The 21,256-nt window shown below is 37.8% G+C and overlaps 1 protein-coding gene across 1 annotated transcript in view; it reads left to right on the top strand.

The window, feature by feature from the left end:
- LOC106878851 (THO complex subunit 2) overlaps positions 1 to 18,329 on the top strand; it is a 199,221-nt gene extending 180,892 nt beyond the window's left edge. Inside the window, exons 35-39 of the mRNA XM_052972430.2 lie at positions 4,119 to 4,178; positions 5,810 to 5,855; positions 8,805 to 8,932; positions 14,295 to 14,380; positions 17,442 to 18,329. Coding sequence (XP_052828390.1) covers positions 4,119 to 4,178; positions 5,810 to 5,855; positions 8,805 to 8,932; positions 14,295 to 14,380; positions 17,442 to 17,466 — 345 coding nt within the window. The 3' untranslated portion in view covers positions 17,467 to 18,329. The remainder of the gene's footprint in view (positions 1 to 4,118; positions 4,179 to 5,809; positions 5,856 to 8,804; positions 8,933 to 14,294; positions 14,381 to 17,441) is intronic.
- The last annotated feature ends 2,927 nt before the right edge of the window (positions 18,330 to 21,256 follow it).

Below are 21,256 nucleotides of genomic sequence, written 5' to 3'. Positions count from 1 at the left end.
AATGATAATAACGAGCACTCAGAGAGCGTGAACCTCTGCCAAGGCAACACCAGCATCCTCTCAACGACTACCCAGAGATGATTTTAAAAATGAGAATATCTGAAATAAACTCGATTGCACTCACAAATGAGAATACTAAAAATGAACCTGACCGCTCTCAGAAATTAAGTTAAAAAAACAGAAAAAATAATCCAGAATCGTTGTCCAGTACCAGATTGATAATCAGTCACAAGGCCAAACATCCCTGAAAGTTTCATCTGAATCCATCCAGAAGTCCTTGAGATAACTTGTCCACAGACAAACAAACATGACTGAAAACAATACCTCTAACATTATCAGTCATCTCTAGTTTTATAGTGCTTCATTTTATGTTGATGTGGATTTAGTAAATATTCCTTTCAATAACGTTATACCTTTTGTCTATAGCATTCTCCTGTCTTTTACCCAGTAGGTGTCCTCCATGTTTTCTCCTCTTAATTTTCTCTTCCTTCATCTGCCACCAAACTAAAATAATCATTTACATGTTTATAAAAACAGATCTAATATGTCAGAATCGTAAACTCAGTATGTAAACGCACAAAAAAAAAAAGAAAGAAAAAGGTGGTGATGCTTAAAAAATATCTAATCTGTGAAGGGGTTATTATAAGGCTTGTGTCTAGTTCTTTCTTTAGAGATATTTAAACTGTTAAGATACCAGTCCTTTATTGATGACAATTGTTGAAACATTTGAAATTTATTTACACATCAGATAGGGACAATAGCATCATCATCATCATCATAGTTTTATCCATTTTTTTTTTTGCATGCTGGCATCTGTTATCTTTCTTTTATCTTTCACTTATTTCAGCCATTGCACTGTAGCCATGCTGGAGCATCTGCCTTGAGAAATGTAGTTGAACACATCAACTCCAGTACTTATTTTTTTTTAAAGACTGACAATTATTCCATTGGTCACTTTTGCTGAACTGCTAAGTTACAAGGGACTTAAACTAACAGTGGGGCACAAAAACTGACGCATGCACACACACACACACACACACACACACACATGTGAAGGTGTATGGCTCACTGGTTAGAGCATTGAGCTCACAATCATGAGGTGGTGAGTTTGATTGTTGGACTGGGCTGTGTTGTGTTCTTGGGCAAGACACTTTGTCACTGGTGCCAAGCTGTATCAGCCTTTTCGTTTCCCTTGGATAACATCAGTAACGTGGAGAGGGGAGGCTGGTATGTATGACCGACTGCCAGTCTTTCATAAACAGCCTTGCCCAGACTTGTGCCTCAGAGGGCAACTTTCTAGATGCAATCTCATGGCCATTCATGACCAAAGTGGGGTCCTTACCTTTTTTTATACATATCCATAAATACACCCAGCTTTTTTCAGTTTCTGTCTTCCAAATCCACTCACTGGATCAACAGTAGAAGACACTTGAAGGTGACACACAGTGGGACTGAACTCAAGACCATGAGGTTGGGAAGTAAGCTTCTTAACCATACAACTATGTTTTCATGTATGCATGGCATTTAAAAAAAAAATTCATCTTTTAGTCTTGGGGGAAAAGTATCATCAAACTAGAGACTGGGTTCAAATGCTTGCAAGAGTGGACTCCACCAAAGGCACCCCCCAAAGTGCCAGGTGGTGATGTTAAACTGAGTGATGGATGATTAAATCTACCCCCTAAGTATCCATGGTGGGAATCCACCACCATGGATTGGGTGTATTATTTTCTTTGTTAATCTGTCATACATACAACACTGAAAATCAGTCACCTTTGTTGTTATATGTCAGGCTTTCTGTGGTCTCCAACCACTTTACAGTGTGGAATCAGTGCATTTATAATACTACCAGCACTAGGAAGGTTATCTGTTGCAAGACTAACAGGATAAACAAGATGCTATCCTGTATATTATTATTATTGTTGTTGTCGTGAGCTGGCGGAATCTTTAGTATGTGGACAAAATGTTTAGTGGTATTCATCCATCTTTGTGTTCTGAGTTCAAATTCTGTCAAGGTTGATTTTTGCCTTTCAACCTTTCAGGGCCAATAAAATAAGTATCAGTTGAACTATGGAGTCAATGTAATCGACTTACACCCTCCCCCCAAAATTGCTAGCCTTGTGTAAAAATTATCAGTATTATTATGATTGTTGTTGTTATTAAGGTGGCTAGCTGGCAGAACCATTAGCATGCCAGGCAAAATGTTTAGTGGCATTTTGTCCATCTTTTCATTCTGAGTTCAAATGCCACTGAGGTTGACTTCAACTTTCATCCTTTCATGGTTGATAAAATAAGTACCAGTCAAGCACTGGGGTTGATGAACTCAACCAGCCCCCCCCCCTCAAAATTTCAGGCTTTGTGCCTGTAGTAGAAAGAATTGTTATTATTATTATTATTATTATTATTATTATTTACTGTTCTTCTAGAAAGGTCGACTACTGTAGCTTGTGAAATCTCCCCACTTCCTTTGTTTGTACCTTTATACTTGGTGTGGTTTTACAGCTTGGTACCTCCCACCAACCACATAGATACCAAACCTATATAAAAAGCAGCAGTATATCCAATATATATAATATTAGGCATACCAAACACTAGCCATACCAACCAGGTCTAATATGTATGTATGTGTGTGTATTGTTGTTTTCTTGTTTTTCCTTTTTTTAATAGTAGTTCTCTGTGTTGTCTTCACTACAAACATCAAGGGCGACAAATTGGCAGAATCATTAGAATGCCAGACAAATTGCTTTGTGATGCTTATTCTGGTTCTTTATGTTCTGAGTTCGAATCTCACTAAGCCATCTTTCGAAGCCAACTTGCCTGAAACTGCCCATGGTTCTACAATCTAAATTAAAACCTTCCATCTAAATTTGTTGTTAATTTATATTCCAAGCACCAGCTTAACAATGATAAAGGCAGTGTAATTCAACAGAAATATTGTAACAAAAAGGTTAAACCTTTTCAGACTGGTATTTTGGAGGAGATAAAGTATCGGTCAGTGTTATTAACTAGTCTTCCACCCTTCATAATTTCTGGCTTTGCATCTAATTTAAATACATTTGTGTTAGCCCACTCAGCTCTATTGAGAAAATCTATAATATGGAAGTGCCTTATTGAATTCTGAAGACCTATTCCTAGGTTTCACACACTAGATATACTATATTTTATGTCCTGTAATGTAATTTATGCTATGGTAGTAGTTTTCTGGTTAGGTACAGTGTAGCAGATGTGGTATATCTACCCAACTCAAGGACAACCTCACTGTTTTGACTACTTAAAATTCACTAGAGACAGTTGGTAATCTTATACATGATTCAATCCTAATGATGGGTTGCCAGCCATATCACAACATTGTTAATTGTTAACAATTAAAATAATTTGAAAAGTTTTTCGTGACTAGTCATCTGTTCTATCATTAGTTTCCTTTGCAATACTAAATATTGATATTCCTCCTTACCGTTTCATGGCTTTATATTAATTTTCGATACTGGCAATCAGTTCTTATTCAGACTTACTGCCCTCATAGATGGATTGGAGGACCACGTGTCTCTCTCTTTCTCTCCCTCTCAGATGTCCAAATTTGGCTATGAGTTCCACAATTGGATGCCCTTCCTAACACCAACTGCTTTACAAAGTGTACTGGGTGCATTTTATCATGGCACTTCAACTTGGCAAGACTAAGGAGTCATCGTAGCCTGACATTGTCCCAGCTCAATTCACCCTTCCTCCTCCTCCTTTACTAAGCTAACTGGCTGTCTTCATTTATTTTATCTGTATCCCTCCCCCACAAAAAAAATTTACTCTAAATTATAAAATTTCACTTAGAAATATTCCATTTATTTCAGTAGGTCCAAAACACACTCAGCCCTAACCGAGGCCTCTTGTATAATTTACACAGAATTTCAGTTCAACTTTCACATGGTCCTTTTCTGTTGTCTTACATATTCTTTTATCTTTCTAAGTATTTGTTTCTTTCAAACTGCAATATGTCTTTTGACTTGACTTTAAATACTAAAAAATATCATTTGAATGGAAAAAAAAGATTTTTCTTTGTTAAGTCACTGAACGAGGATTTTTCAGGAGAATGTGTTCATCTGTTTACACGTGTTCAATTTTAATTCCAGAGTCCTTCCAGTGAAAAAGAACGTGAATATTATGAAGAAAAGAAGAAAGAGAAAAAACGGGTAAGCTGCAGTATTGCTTCAGATTATTATTGATGTTGTTAACAACATTGAAAACAAAATGGAAGAAGTTTATTGAAGTGTTGATGAAATTTAGAAAAACTGAAGATATGTAAACTAAGACAGAGTTATCCAGATCATATTATATATCTAGGATAAAACAAAGAGAACAGCTGGTTAGGTTTTATATATATATAAACGATGATGATGATATATATACATACACACACACACACACGCACACAGTATGTGTATGTGTGTACAAATCGCCAGTAGTTCATATATCCAAAAAAGAAGTACACTCTAAAACATTAGAACAGTAATATATTTTTTAGGAAGTTATAAGTTATGGCCAGTCATAAGAGTGACCATTGGCCCAATCTTCTGAGTTCTTTTACAGGGCTTAGAAAAACTAAAAGACTGCTGCAATAAGTGTATGAATCTGTGAGGAGAAATGTTGGATAAAATCATAATTAACTGATCCTATTGTATTTTCTTTTACTCAAAACCAGGAACTTTTCAGCACCCCTTAGTGTGTGTATCTCCCCACTTGTGATATAAACAAGAGTGCATTTTGCACCAAAAACCAATATGAAAGTTTCTCATGGTAACTTCTGCAGTATTGTTTGTTCTAACAGAACATCCACATTTAAGTGGGGATAAATACATACTCCTATGCACACGTGTGTATATTCATATATATATATATATATATATATATATACACACACACACACACACACACACACACTGTTGAGCTTAAAACCAAGGCAACACTGTGGTCTTAGTTTACATGGAGAAATGACAGAGCTGATATGGTCTGAGAGGCAGGAGAGTAACAGTTGGGTGTAAGACTGGTTCAGAACATATATAAAAAGAAAATACTCTCTCTCTCATACATCTTAATAATGAGAAGTTATTAGCTTAACTGGTTTATTTGTCTTGTTATATGGTAATGTCTTCAACTCGACCCATCAGTGTGAATGGCTACAAATACATCTGTTATATTCACCAATTCCATTGCTACTAAAAAGTATTATCAGTCACACAACACACTCTCACACTCTGTCTCTTCCTCTGCATTATGGTTATTTCATCACGATTTTCATGTCTGCTGTTCTCAAGAGCCTCCAATAGGTTGTCATGTTAAAACATATTTCCCATTCCCACAGTCTACACCACCCTCTTTTTGTGTTTATTGCTAAATTCTCTCTCTCTCTCTCTCTCTCTCTCTCTCTCTCTCTCTCTCTGAGCTGAAGAGAAGCATTTATAGGTCAGTAACATTAGTTTTTGTTTTAAAATTTAATCATAGCAAAACACAGATATTTTTTCCTAAAAACCTTACCAGTATAATTTACCAATTACAGCTCTGTAAATTTGTTGATCCTTGTATGTTTTTCTTGTTTGTTTCATTTATTTATTTTTATTCTTTACAACTCTTGTCTCTTACTTTACCCAGGCAACTGTTTGTTAACAAATCTACCAAATGATTTAAACTGTTCTACACATCCTCTCCTTTCAACCTACTCCACTGGAAATATTCTGTTGTCTTCAGTTTCAAAATAAAATGTAATTTCTTGCTGAACCAGAGATAGTATTTCATTTTCAAAAATGTTCTATTTTAACTTTTACAGGATATTTCTTCAGACCGCTCAAGTGTGGAAGTAAAAAAAAGAAAAGGTATTTTTTTTCCCCTCATTATTTAATCAATTTTCAGAAAGACAGATGGAAATTCAGATTTGGTTAGGGCCTTACTGAACACACAAATACCTGATTTCTAAACGAGATTTCTTTGCATCCTTATCAATTCGGTTTCATAAGTTTAAGCAAAGATAATCACCTTTCTTTTACTAAAAATGTACAATTAACTACTGCATCAGTAGTTTACTTACATTTTTCTAGTTCATCTGTTTGAAAGATATCGGGAGGCATGTGACGAGAAAGACAGATCATCATTACAGCCATTTGATTCTAAAGATAGTTAATCTTTCAAACTGATTTTTCAAAGGATATTCCTCTTCCACTTGCTTATTTCATTATTTTCCTTTATTCTTCTTACACATAAGTCAAGTGTCACTCAATTTCACGGTCATACTTGAAGTGAAATATTATTTAGTCAACTTGTCAGCCTCTGACTGCTGTTTCAATACTTCAAACCATTCCTCAAACAGTATTCCATTTAATTGCTAATCTGTGCTCCAAGTTGCTTGCATTTCAGTTAAGTGCCACAAAAAAGAAACAATTGTTTACACTGCAACTCAACCATAACCTTTGCTTGCATTACTACTTCTAATGCATTTTCTGCAAAAATAATTCACTTACTGAGCCTCTGAATTTCAGACTTGTAGAAAGCAAAGATAGACATTTAAACAACCTTGTCTCTATGGTAGCAACTTCATGTAGTCATTAAAAAAATGTTATGCCCAACACATTACTACAGAAAATAATACTACTACTACTAATAAGAATAATCTTGATTAGCTAGAGAATCTCTTAACTCTGTGTCCTTCTCAAAATGATGTGCCTAATATCGTTTGACATTCTAAATTAGGAGTAATATCTAACCTAGTTGCTGATGGAATTACCATAAATAAAAGATTCCATTTATGAGTGTGAGTTATAAACTTGACTAATAAATTAGTCGTCTCAACTCCAACTTATCATTCTTTCCCATCAAGTTGTGCTGTGAACAGTGAACGTTAAGTTAGTTGATGAATAGACCTTTCTACACTGTTGGCTCCTCTGCTCTGACTTTTGTTGATTATTATTTCACCGTTTCTCATTGCCCAGAACCTACTTTTTTTTATTTATCTAGTTTTTCCCCCCTCTCTTGTTACAATGTTGCCTTCATTTCATTTCAAGACAGCTTTTGTTTTCATCATTTTTTGTTTTTTACTCACTGACTAAGGTGGTGTTAAATTTAGATACTTAAATTTAAAGATTTTTATAGAACCTGGTTACAGTAACTACCAAAATGGTTCAAAATAGATGGACTGTAATGGTTCACATGAAAGTACACTTTGAATGCTGGATGATTTGTAAAGTGACATCCATCTGTTTTTGAGAAAACATTGCTCAGAAGTTTCTCTGAGTGTTGGTTTGTTTATTGCAGAGAGCCTGAAAGGTAAGAACTATGATACAAAACTGGTGCTTAGCAGAGGGCCTACTGGTTCCTAAGGAGAACCCATCAGCAATTTATCAGCTTTTATCTGGTATCCCTACACGGTATAAAGGGCTAAAGTGTTTTATGGAGTGTAAGCAATTAGCTTTGAATAAATACACCATTTCAGAGAACCAGTATTTTGGGATTCCCAGGCTGTTTTTAAACATAGTCAGATAGTTTGGTGCAATATTCAATGTGTTAAGAAGGGTGGAAAAGACTTTCAGGTTTCCTGTTTTGACCTGGTAAATGCAATAAGGATGAGTTCCTGGCCCATGCAATGTTACACAAAATTAGATTACATCCAGGATGTGTGAGGAACTATGAATCAGCAGTCATGTAGTTTACCACCATAGAATTCATAACAAATTGGTAGGAACAGAAAAATAAGTATCATGACGGAGTATACCATTTCTCTACCCTCCATTCATGGTAAATATGAAGTTGATGTTTGAGAAGAGTAAGAAGGTGTTCAGAAATGGTGTGAAGGTCAGGGACCACTTGGTACTTCCATCACTGCATGATTTTTTTTTTTTAGATGTCTTTATTGCTCTGGTGGAAAGAAAGAAGAAGAAGAGCAAAAAGCTTGTTGTAGCATAGTTGGATGACATATTCCAGCAATATTACAGTCTACTTATAACATGAAATCAGCTCAAAGAATGGGAGGTGGGAAGCTGATTCCAACAATCAAGAAGCAGGGAATTAAGATCCTTAACTATATCCATACAGTACCTCTAAAACGATGCCAAAAGAGGTATTGAGAGTTAAGGCCACATTGAAAGAAAGACCAACTACCATTGAACTAGTGAAGGTTGTTTATCGTGTGGTATCATCAATATGGCCTCTCCAAGTGTGTGAAACACCAGTAACAAAAGTGAGGAGAACGGAACAGTGTGCTATTGCAAGTTCCTGTGAGAGTGAGTTGGTTTCCCACCAGGCTTTCCAAAAGCTGTACTGTATGGCATTACTACAAGACTCTAGCCGCCTGTAACAGTTACTATTGGAGGAATATAAAGTAGCAAAAACTCCCTGGTACATGATATTAAAAGATTCGGCGGCTCCCATTGTTTATACAACCTAGCATGGAATGTTGTCTGAAAGGACGTAGAGCATGTGATAAGGTGTTGAAGTGGTAGAGATTGAGCTGGAAATGAAAGGGATGATGGGAGTTGCATAAACATACAGACAGAACAAGGGCAGATAGAGAATAACAAAGGTAGGTAAGCTATTGGGGTCAAAGAATTTGGTCATATTGAAGAGAAGGGGGAGGGGGTAACTATGGCAGTAGGGTTAGGAAACCAATATTTTTGTAATATAGGAGTTAGAGGAACAAAGGAAGGCATTGTAGAACCATATTATGGATAGTGGAACTAAACCTTATCAAACAGGTTTAATATAGGATCTTCTTTATACTGGGAGGTTTTGTTTTGGGTGTGTATTGAAGTTGTTTTGTTGTATGTTTATTTTAGGTAACAGTAAACTGAATGGAGAATCGGTAGAGCTTCAGTTATCGAGTTCTATGAGTAAAGAGGAACACAGGAGACAAGAGAAGCAGTTCAGTAAGCACGACAGCAGTGAGAAGGAAAGAAGCAAAAGAGTAAGTGTTTGAATTTCCACCATCATGACCATCACACCACCACCATGACCATCATCATCATTATCATTTTGACGACTGGCACCCCTGCCAACCTCTCCTTCTTTGGACCCTAAACTCTGCTTGCGAAGACCTGTTGGGGCAAGTGAAATCGTAATTGAACCATACTCGATGACTGGTCACCGCGCCAGTGGAGCACTAACAGCACTGTCGAGCGTGTTCATTGCCAGAGCAGCGGTCTGGCTTCCGTACTAGTGGCCTGTAAATAGCACCATTTGAGCATAATCGTTACCAGCGTTGCCTTCTGGCACATTGGAAAATCATTTGAGCGAGGTCGTTGCCAGTGTCGCTGGAGTGGCTCCCGTGTAGGTGGCACGTAAAAAACACCTTTTTGAGCGTGGCTGTTGCTAATACCACGTGACTGGCTCTTGTGCTGGTGGCACGTAAAAGCACCCACTACACTCTCGGAGTGGTTGGCATTAGGAAGGGCATCCAGCTGTAGAAACTCTGCCAGATAAGGTTGGAGCCTGGTGCAGCCTTCTGGCTTGCTAGTCCTCAGTCAAATCGTCCAACCCATGCTAGCATGGAAAGCGGACGTTAAACGAAACTATGATTTCCATGCCAGTACAAGATAGACAAGTTGTTGCAGAGTGAGGGGATCTTCATTCAGAGTCACTCCGCTCCTAAACAAGTTTGAGGACAATGTCATACTTGTACATTTCATTTTTAGCTTGGTTTCTGTAGCTAGATTCCTCTCCCAGCACTAACCACTTTACAGTGTGTACTTGATGTATTTTACTGTGGTACCAGTACCAAAGAGGTTGTCATGCCCTTGACAAGGCTAAAGAATTTTCATAACCCCATTTCATCCTCACTTGTTCACTGACCACTTGTGTTTAGTAACCATCATAAACACCCCCACCCCTTTCTTAATATTGCTGTGAGTTGAATTGAGTCTCTAACATGACACTCCCATCCTTCCTCTCAATCTTGTGTCATCTCATCTATCAGTTCTAACATCCTCATATCTTGACTTTTCTTTCCAGAACCAGTGCTACACACACACACACACACACTTTTTCCTCCCCAAATATCACTCTACCAATTCACTCATCTCTTCTCCACACATTGGTTCCAACATAACTTACATGGCACCTACTTTGGTTTATTTCTGTTCTTTAAGTCCGTTTTTTTTTCCCCTTTGATCTTTCGTAAATGTAGTGATTGTAATGTTGTCATGTTCAGATAGCAGATGAAGTAGTGAGAAAGGATCTACAGACGTTGGGACTCACAGAGGGGATTAGGACTCCTGGCAGTTTGTTGTGCTTTGAAAAGACCCATCAAGTTTAGTAAAAGTGTGGTTGTCCTTGCATACAAGCTCATCCCCTGCAACTCTCTCCAGCTGAGCATCCCTAACCTCGTGGGCTTGTAGGTGCTGGTGACATGTAAAAAGCACTCAGCACACTGTAAAATGGTTGACGTTAGGAAGGGCATCCAGCCATAACAGACAGGGAGCTTAAACAGCCTTTCAGCTAGTCTGCTCCTGTCAAACTGTCTAACCCATGCCAGTACGGAAAACAGATGTTAAATGATGATGATATAGTACCAGATTGAATGTTTTAGGGGTATTTATTCTGACTTTCTGGGTTCTCAGTTCAAAACCTGTCAAAGTCATCTTTACTTTTTATCATCCAGGGGTTGATAAAGTACCTGTGAAGTACAAGTGATGGTCCCTCCCTCCCTTTCTCTCTTCCCATCCTGCCCTCTAAGTCAGTGAGATTGTACTGTGAGAAGGATCATTAAAGGTGACTAATGATGACCCTTTTTGTAGAAGAGATGATTGAGAGAACCACCAACTTTATTTTATAAAATCTGATATGGTACTGATAAGTATGGCCTGAGGTACAGTACAGCATAATACAATAATAATAATCTTCATTGCCTTAATGGAAAGAAACAAGTTTTAGAGCATTCACACTTTATACAGCAGAATGTCTAATGCCAGTTTCAATGTCATACAAACAGGAATCCACATGTGTGCACACCCACGCACAAAGCAGAGAGAAAGTAATTCTGAGAAAGAATGTCGTAACCACCATCTTATCAACAGTAAATGTTATGTCAGTAATGGCAGTGACAAAACCCTTGTTTATCGTCGTTGTTGTTGTTGAGTAAACCCAGTCAAAATCTGTGGCAACAGACCAATGGCATGAAAGCAGCTGATCAAACATTAAAAGACAGCAGCCCACACATATGTAGTCTTTTCAGTTCAGGGCCATGCAGTGTTTAGTCCTGTGTATGTGTGCAGTTACAAATTAGGACATGTGACAGTTGTTGTTGCCCCTCTCCTCCTCTGATTGGCTTATATATATGTGTTTGAAGTTTGTCATAATGGCAGTGACAGGAGTGAAAAAATGTAGTGTAGGTAGACTGCAGGTATAGCTGTGTGGTAAGATGTTTGCTTGCCAACCACATGGTTCTGGGTTCAGTCTTACTGCATGGTGCCTTGAGCAAGTATCTTCTATAACCTTGGGCCAACCAAAGCCTTGTGAGTGGGTTTGGTAAACGGAAACTGAAAAAAGCCCATGTTTGTGTGTGTCGGTCCATCCCACCACTGCTTGACAACCAGTGTTGGTGTGTTTACATCCCCATAACTTAGCGATATGGCAAAAGAGATTGATAGAATAAATACCAAGCTTTTAAAAACAAAAGCGATTGGAATGATTCATTTGACTAAAAATTCTTCATGGCCACAGTCTAATGACTGAAATTAGTAAATCTAACTCTTTATAATGGTGATAAGCTGCTCAGATTGGAGAATGAATGTATGTGACAAAATGGGCTGATGTATAGATAGTGTCTTTTATGTTATTTCAGTTTTGAAGCAGTCATCATCCAGCACAGTTATAAAATTGGTTTGAAATGTTCTTAGTAAAACTAAGAACATTTCAAACCAATTCTGTAACTGAAGGAAAAACTAATAATTAGGTTAATGTGGAAACATTGAAGTACTAACAAGATATAATTACACTGGTGAAAACAAAAACTGTATTAGTCTGTGATTAATATTTTAAATATTACAAGTGTAGAAGACAATTCATAACATGTTTTTGGCTTGTGACCACATCAGCAAAGCATAGACATCACTGTATTTGCTAGAGTAGTGAAAGAAGGATCATCATTCTTGTTTTATGTCTGCTTTCTATGATTGCCGGGGTTGGACAATTTGTTGCTGCAATTCTAAATGGGTCAAAGTACCACGTCTCAATTACAAATTTCGTTTTTGGCTCAGTTTCTAAGGCTGGATACTTTTCCTAACATCTTCCATTTTACTGAGTATATTGTGCGGGTGACACATGAGGTTTTTCGAGTGAGATCGTTGCCGGTGCCCCTGGGCTGGCTCGTGTGCGGGCGACACATGGAATCTTTCGGGCGGGATCGTTGCCAGTGCCCCTGGGCTGGCTCATGTGCGGGCGACACATGGAGTCTTTCGAGCGGGATCGTTGCCGGTGCCCCTGGATTGGCTCATGTGCGGGCGACACATGAAATCTTCCGAGCGGGATCGTTGCCGGTGCCCCTGGATTGGCTCATGTGCGGGCGACACATGAAATCTTCCGAGCAGGATCGTTGCCAGTGCCCCTGGGCTGGCTCTTGTGCCGGTGACACATGAAATTTCTTCGAGCGAGATCATTGCCGGTGCCGCTGAGCTGGCTCTTGTGTGGGGTTCTGGGATTTTTCGAGCGGGATCGTTGCTGGTGCCCCTGGGCTGGCTGTTGTACGGGTGGCACATGGGGTTTCTCAAGCGAGATGAGCGTGGCCTTTGCCAGTACCGCCTGACTGGCCTTTGTAGGGTTTTCGAGCGAGATCGTTGCCAGTGCCCCTGGACTGGCTCTTGTGCGGGTGGCACATAAAAGACACCATTTCGAGCGTGGCCATTTTCGTGCGGGTGACATGTAAAAGCACCCACTACACTCTCTGAGTGGTTGGTGTCAGGAAGGGCATCCAGCTGTAGAAACTCTGCCAAATTAGATTGGAGCCTGGTGTTGCCATCCGGTTTCACCAGTCCTCAGTCAAATCGTCCAACCCATGCTAGCATGGAAGGCGGACGTTAAACGATGATGATGATGATGATTGGGTGCATCTTTTCGTGGCATGAGCACCAGGGGTGGGTCGTGGTTTTATCCTGTTTTTGACAAATGTAATGGGGACCTCTCAGGCCCCACAGTTACGAGTGCACTGGGTGCATTTTCTCATGGCACCAACACTAGAAAGGACAAGAGTGAGAGTGTGGTAGATAACAAGAAATGGATCAGTGGTGAGGGTGGATGGTAACTGTTGACACCAGATAACCTAGAAAGGAGTATGGGTAGAGTGTATGGAGTACAGGCATTATCTGGTGAGGTCCCTCAAGCAAATATTTTATGAGATATCATCATTATCATTTTACGTGTCTTCCATGCTGGCATGGGTTGGACAGTTTGACAGGAGCTGACCAGGTTGAAGATTACACCAGGCTACTGTGTTTGTCTTTGCATGGTTTTTATGGCTGGATGCCATAATCCTTGCCTTCAGGTCATCTTTGGTTTTACAATGAGTTCTGTTGGTCTCTTGCTCAACTGCACCCACACATAATAATCATGAGGGTTCCAGTCTGGGGAGTTAGGTGACCAGATATTAGGGGTAATGTGGTTGCAGAGATTGTCTGACAGCCATGGCTGGGTTCTCTTGCTTGTGTGGCACGGTGCAGAGTCCTGTTGTCAGACCCACAGTCTTCCAGCAGTTACCCTCTTGACCCAGGGCAGCACTACCCCCTCCTCCAGGCACATGATGTAGACCTCTATGCTGAGTCTGAGGCCATGTAGGAAGATGAATGGAGGCATAGTGTCACCATCACTAGTGATCACTCCAAACACCATGATGTTGACTGGATGTTTGATTTTTATCACTCTCAGTATATTTTCTCAGATTGACACCCAAACACTCTGAAATGTTTGTATTGGAATATTGAGCATGAATACCAGGTAGTACAGCATGTCACTTCCAAATTTCTGGCTGAGTGAATTGTGTCAAGATGGTGTTTTTCTCACAGATGGTGCCCAACTGATCCTACTATACTGTGTAGTTGACAAAATCAAAAACAAACAATGTGCATTCGCAAAATTAAAAATATAAAATGGCGACAATTTACCCAGCATTCCCTGTATATATATATATATATATATATATAAAGAGAGAGAGAGAGAAAGAAAAGTCCTTAATGAAGCAGGATCGAGAGTAAGAAAAAGTTTTATGAAGACGGGGGTGGGGGCCATCGTTGTTGTTCATCTTGACTTGTATAATTTGTCTTTTATTTGTGTCATTGCAGGAAAGTCGTAGTGGAGAGGATGAGTACCGAGAAAAGGTAAAAGATAAAGAGAAAGAACGCATGAAACGAGCAGACAAAGAGAAAGTGTATCCTTTTTTATATAAATTAATTATTGAAGTGACCAGGGTGAGGGGTTGGGGTTGAGCCATGGCTGTTTTGATTTACTTTAAACTATTGAAGAGCAATGATGGAAGCTACTGTTAGAAATATATAGAAATTTTTAGGCTTTGGATTTCTGTTTTTTCTTTAGCTAAAAAATAGTAATAATGAACACGAGCCAAAGGACGTGATAGAATCCATTATGGTCATGGAATCAAACATTGGAAACCTCGTTCTAGTGGACAAGCAAGAAAAGTCATGCCTGATCATAGACATCTTGTCCTGGGGGTAACAGGATCATTGGGGGAAAGAAAAAAAGAGTAGAATAACTCATGAGATATGAAGCTCTGAAATTAAAAAGCTATGGTCAGTGAAAAAAGGTGTATATTGTACCAGTAATTGTCGGTGCTTGAGGTACAGTGAGCAAAGAAATTAAAAATTGGTTGGAAAAGGTTGGCATAGAAATAAAAATAGAGCACATCCTGGTAGTGCAAGGAGTCTCTACAAAGTTCTTGATACTTGAAAAGAAAGTACCAGCTTAGTTCATAGGAAGTGAACAGCTGAAACATAAATGATATCTCCAGTAACAAGCTGAGCATGTCAGATATTATGATAATAATTTGGATATCAAGATATTTTGTGATTCTACAGAAAGCTTTTTTGCTTGGCACAGTGAGGGTTGTATGAAAGGTGTTAGACACCTAAGGTTGTGAGGTACAACTTGATATCAAGCAATGCAGTACTGAGTGAACCAAAGGAATAATAATAATTCTTTCTGCTAAATGCACAAGGCCTGAAATTTTAGGGGAGGGGACATTGAAACCAGTGTGCAACTAGTACTTATTTCATTGACCCCAGAAGGATGAAAGGCAAAGTTGACCTTGGCAGAATTTAATAATAATAAATATCTTAGCAAAAATTATCCAGAAAATCCTTGGTAGAGAGTAGGGACAATGAATGTCACACAAAGGACTTTTATATGAGAAGATACACAAATGTTTTTTTTATCCTAGACCCCAGGTTGTAGTCTGATAGGAATGTAATTAAAACGTGTTCAAATATCAATCCCATGTAATGGAATTGGTTAAAACATTTTTTTCTATGGCCAGAGGCCCTTCCTGTCACCAACCCTCGCTGGCAAAACTTTGGTTGTCCCAAGGTACCATGCAATAGAAAACTGCCTATTGTTCCCAACCAAAGAAATGCTCCAAGGCAGTCTTCACACTGGACTTCTGCTGGTAGCTAGAACTGTTCATCCTCATGACAAAAGCTGATAGACTTCATTCCATAAGTCAGCAGTGCTCAGTTGCTGAATAAATGTTGTGTTGAACAGTTTATAGTGATCTGCTTGTGTCTAGAGTTTATCCTGGTCTAACAATGCCTCCCAATAGCACAGCCTTCTAGAAATTGTTCAGTCCCCAGGCTAAAAGACTTCCAGAGCAAATTGTTCAGCTGATCTTCATTGATGACTGGAGTCTCCATTGCTCTCATCATCATCATCATCATCATCGTTTAACGTCCGCTTTCCATGCTAGCATGGGTTGGACGATTTGACTGAGGACTGGTGAAACCGGATGGCAACACCAGGCTCCAGTCTGATTTGGCAGAGTTTCTACAGCTGGATGCCCTTCCTAACGCCAACCACTCAGAGAGTGTAGTGCTCTCATCCATCATTAATTCCTCTGTAGAAAGCAACAGTTCACATATCACCAACTGCATTCTCTAACTGGTAGAGAACTGTGAGAACCTGGCTAACATTCTTAAGACTAATTATGCTGTTGGTCTTTGACCAAAGACTGCAGCTCTATCAAAGAGACAAGCTATGAGAACAGTAATAAAACAAAGCAGTGTAAAGTACTTTCTCTACGCTTGTTGTAATCTGTCTTAAATGTTATTACTTTATTTTTATATCCAGTCTGGTGGAAAGTGAGATTTTCTTTTTGTTCAGACCATCTCAAGTTGATCAGTGTTGAGTCTGAACTTTTGTTGGTTCATGTTATAAAATTTTTAAAAAATTTCTACACTAATTTCCATGTTAGCATGGGTTAGACTAATATATATTATTAAAGTCATGCCCTTCCCAATAATGAATTTCCTTTGACCCATAAAAGCAGGTGTTAAAGCAATGATGATGGTAATTAAGGTTATGTCTCTCTGAACATTCTTAATTAGTTTTTTAATTAATAATCACTATTAGGAATTTGTAACTATTCACCGTTAGGGTATAGCTTAGCCATCACTTGCGAAAGAGTCTGACCTGATGGCTTGTACCACGCTTTCCACTAATTGTTTTTAGGTGCCTGTGTAGTTGCAAGCAGACACAGACACCTTTCCAACTCTCCCATCTTTGACCTAAGTGGTGTGACAGGTGGAGGAGAAAGAGAGAGAGCAAGGTTGCACCAGCTTTCAATTGGGTTAGCTGATTTGCTTGTCATTTGCTTGATCTTAACCACTTGAGCATGTCCCTTTGTGGCTGACAATATATGCATCTCCAATCATGAGCAGGAGTTGTGGAGGAGCATCATAGCCATGTGTTGAGAGGGATTCTTTGGGGTTTGAATAGATGTAACAAAAGCAAGGGCATAATGCACCAGCTAGTCTAGGAATTGAATTCACAGCTTTATGCTTGGGAGTCCAGCACACTAACCACTTGGCCACATGTTTTCATCACCACTAGGTGTCTTTTATCTTTCACTTGTTTCAGTCATTGGACTGTGGCACTGCTTTGAAGGGTCTAATCAAACAAATCAACCCCAGTGCTTATTTTTAAGACTGGTACTTATTCTATTGATCTCTTTGGTTGAACCACAAGTTGCAGGGATGGAAGCAAAACAACACAGGTTATCAATTTGTGTCAAGGGGCAGATACATACACAAATATATATATATATATATATACACACACAGTGGGCTTCTTTCAGTTTCCATCTATATAGAAATAATAATTGTCATTAATGTATTTTAACTTGTTCATATGTTTTTGTTGTTTTTTTTATAAAATTGTATACATGATTTTTATTTTATATTCCTTGATTCCAGTTTGTCTAGATCTAGCAAGAAGCTAAAGAAATAATGATGTCAACTGTTATTTCTTGCTGTTTACACAAGACATTGCTGTGATGTTTCTTGCTTCTGTCTAGTCCCAACTTCGACACATCTGCATAACTACACTTGTAGGTTAATGAGCAGAGAAGATGGGAAGTGAAGGGAGAAAACAACTTCCCAGCTAAATGCAGCAGACTTTGGAAGACTTTTGTTTTTTAAAAACAATAAAAAAATTATTTTTTTTTAATTCTAAGCCAAAAAAAAAACCAACAAAAATCACCATCTTTCTGCAAAACATTTACTGCATTTGGTATAAATATGTTCACATGCAAGTACACATACACAAACACATACATGCGTGCATACATACATATTCTAAAACGTAAACTAATGCTTGTACAATCCTCTGTACATTGATCTTCCCATACACACACACATACATATGCATACACACGTGCACACACACATCCATGCAATCTAGTGGGGAAACTTATCCGTTTAGGGTAAGGAATAATATCATTTATTTTTCCATACAGAGAGCCACTGCTGCATATTATTTCCCCACATATGTTGCTGTCTTAACAAGTAATGGAAATTACTTTTTTGAAAGCGCCAAATATATCAGCTTTACCTGGGATTACAGATACCTCTTATACTGGCAACAACAACAACAACAGCTACAGAATCAGAACACAGTAGATCAATGAGGACACTTCCTTCTTTGGAGGACTTTTTTTTTTTTACTTTTTTATTTATTTTAATTTTTAATTCATTTTTATTTTTAGTTTCAAAACTTGTAATTGAGGCATTTAATTAGCGAAATAAATTCATAAAAAAAAAATGTAAATTTAAAAAAAAAAAATGAAGAAAAAATTATTGTACAAAATAAAATGTGTTTCAGTGTTTTCATTTATTTATTTATTTGTCTCTTGGCATAACATTGTATAACAATTTTTATAAGTGTTATTTCCTATTTACTTCTATTTAGAAATGAAAGGAAAATGACTAATATTCCTTTCAAACTTTGCTTTTGTGTCCTGGGCATCAATGTTTTGAAACTGACCTATTTTCCATTATATTTACACAGATTCTGCATTGAATTGCTGAAGCAGAAATATTCTTATAGCAAATATTCTGCTCAATTACCACAGAATTGCTTGTCATTTGCTTGATCTTAACCACTTGAGCATGTCCCTTTGTGGCTGACAATATATGCATCTCCAGTCATGAGCAAGAGTAGTGGAGGAGCATCATAGCCATGTGTTGAGAGGGATTCTTTGGGGTTTGAATAAATGTAACAAAAGCAAAGTTTGAAGGAAATATTAGCCATTTTTCATACTTTGTAGGGATAAGCAAATAGGAAGTAACAGTTACCACCCAAGGACAAAAATCGCATTAGACAGTGTAATGAAAGAAAAGGATAGGCAGATTCTTATGTCATTCAACACATACAGAAGCAGGAAGAAGAAACTATGATGCCAAGCTTAGTACATTTGGAGTGGTACATTAAGATATCACATCCACAGATCAGAGACTTAGATTCTGAATATTTGTTACAGAGTGAATTTCTTGAAAGATACAGGTGGCAAACTGGATGTGGATTAATTTTTTAGTACCAACCTACCTGTGGCTGTGTTTAGTTCTTTCATACAAAAATGGCCTGCCTTAACCCTTAACCAGCAATATCCAGCCAAAATATTCTACCTGTTTTATGTTCAAAATGGCCAGGTCACGGTTCACTCATCTATCCTACAATGTCATTGTAAAAATAAATAATCACCTTACTGAAATCTTAAAGCCATTAGATAATGCATAATACATGAATAAATAAGCATTACATTTGTCAGAATAACCTGAATACTAAAGGGTTAAAGTGTTTGTATTTCATTTAGAATCGTTATTCATTTGGTCATTCATTTTTATGTCCATTTTTCCATGCTAGCATGGGTTAGAAGAATATATTATTGAGACATTGTTTTGCAGCTGGATGCCCTTCCTTTCATTAACTTTTGCCTGTTTTTCAAGTGAAGCAATGGTTCTCAACTATTGTCCATATGACCCTTGGGGGTCTGTATAAGATTTTGGGGGATCTACTTGAGCAAAATAGTAAAATGAGGATCCACAGTATTTTATGGATCCAATGAAAAATTTTGCCATGTGTTGTGCAAACAGCATGAAATGGCTTGGTTTCTTTCTCTTTAACATCTTCCAACCACTGAAACATGTTCTCATGGAGAGTACTACTGCAAGCCTACTCAAGGGAATGTGTGAAAGACAAAATAGGAATTTTGAAAGTATCAACAAAACTTGTTTATAAACAACAAATGGCTATGGTAGTCCACCAAGGTAAAATAATTACCAGACAAACAGATCCATAGGTAAAAGGGGGTTGAGAACCCCTGAAGTAAAAAAATCTTCCCCATATTGTCATGCATTCTTATGGCAATTCCAGAAGGCTGGATGGTCAAATGGCTGAAATTTTGGTATTATAACAACCAAGATGAAGATGCTAATTTGAACATCTGTATATTGATAATGATGCATGAAGACATTTACCAATGGTTTCTCCTATTGTTTTGATGTACCATTTTGTACCATTATTTAAACTATCAGCATTTTTGATGATATGGGTATGCTAGTAACAATGATAATTCCTGAAGAAGGTTGTAAAGTACAATGGCTGAAATGTGACTATAAGAACCAGGACACGGATTTTAGTCTAAATATATTAGTGTATGATAATTGTTTCTCATATAGGAACAAGGCCCGAAGCTTTGGGAAAACTTGGTATCATTCAATGATATCAAATCCAGTACTTGACCGGTACTTATTTTATTAACTCCCCCATCCCCAAAAAATAATGAAAGCAAACTTGACCTTGGTGAGATTTGAACTCAGAACATAAACATGCAGAAAAAATATCTCAAGTATCAAGTTCTTCTGATACTCTAATGATTCTGCAAATCCACAGCCCTTATATTGTTAGTTTCAAATTTTGACACAGGGCCAGCATGATCGGGGAAAAAGGTAAGTCAGTTACATTGACCCCAGTGCTCAACAGGTACTTACTTTATTGACCTCGAAAGGGATGAAAGGTGAAGTTGACCCTAGCAGCATTTGAACCCAGAACATAAAGACATGAAATACCACTAAACGTTTTGCTAAGTGTGCTAACAATTCTACCAGCTCACTGCCTTCCATAGTTCTTATAATATTAGTGTATAATAATAATAATGATAGTCCTTAATTTTAGAAATTTAGACAATATTTTTCCTGATTTTTTTTAGCTTCTGATATTCCAGTATTGCTAGAGTTTAGATAAATATTAGATTGTTGCAAACAAACAGGTTAATATCCACACTTCAACTGCAGGCATGTCATTTAGAAAATGTAAAGAGGTTGTTCACCTTTAAACTTCTTGTCAAGGTCATCATAACTCTATCTCTCTCTCCTATCTCCCTTTGAAGTGTATTAATGAAACAGGTGCAAACAACCGTGTGTGATTTAAGAGTGATGGAAACTGTTCAGAAACCCATCTGTGTGGTATTTCTGTACAATTATTGTGTATATAGACACACATGCATATATTTGTATGTGTGTATATGTTTGTATACATAGGCACAGGCATAGCTATTGTGGTACAAAAGTTCACTTATACATAAATGTGTGTGTGTATATATATATATATATATGTGTGTGTGTGTGTAGTTTTAGAGAAAAGAACCAAAGTTCATGAACTCATCCATGAAAATCCACAGTCACATAGAAAAATTAATAAGTAAATGCATGATAAATAAATATAAGTATAATACAAAGTA

This window comes from Octopus bimaculoides, chromosome 13, assembly GCF_046866305.1.
Source record: "Octopus bimaculoides isolate indiv1 chromosome 13, ASM4686630v1, whole genome shotgun sequence".
NCBI lineage: Eukaryota > Metazoa > Mollusca > Cephalopoda > Octopoda > Octopodidae > Octopus > Octopus bimaculoides.
The sequence above is the reverse complement of the archived record's forward strand: the minus strand, read 5'-3'. Positions and strand labels throughout refer to the sequence as shown.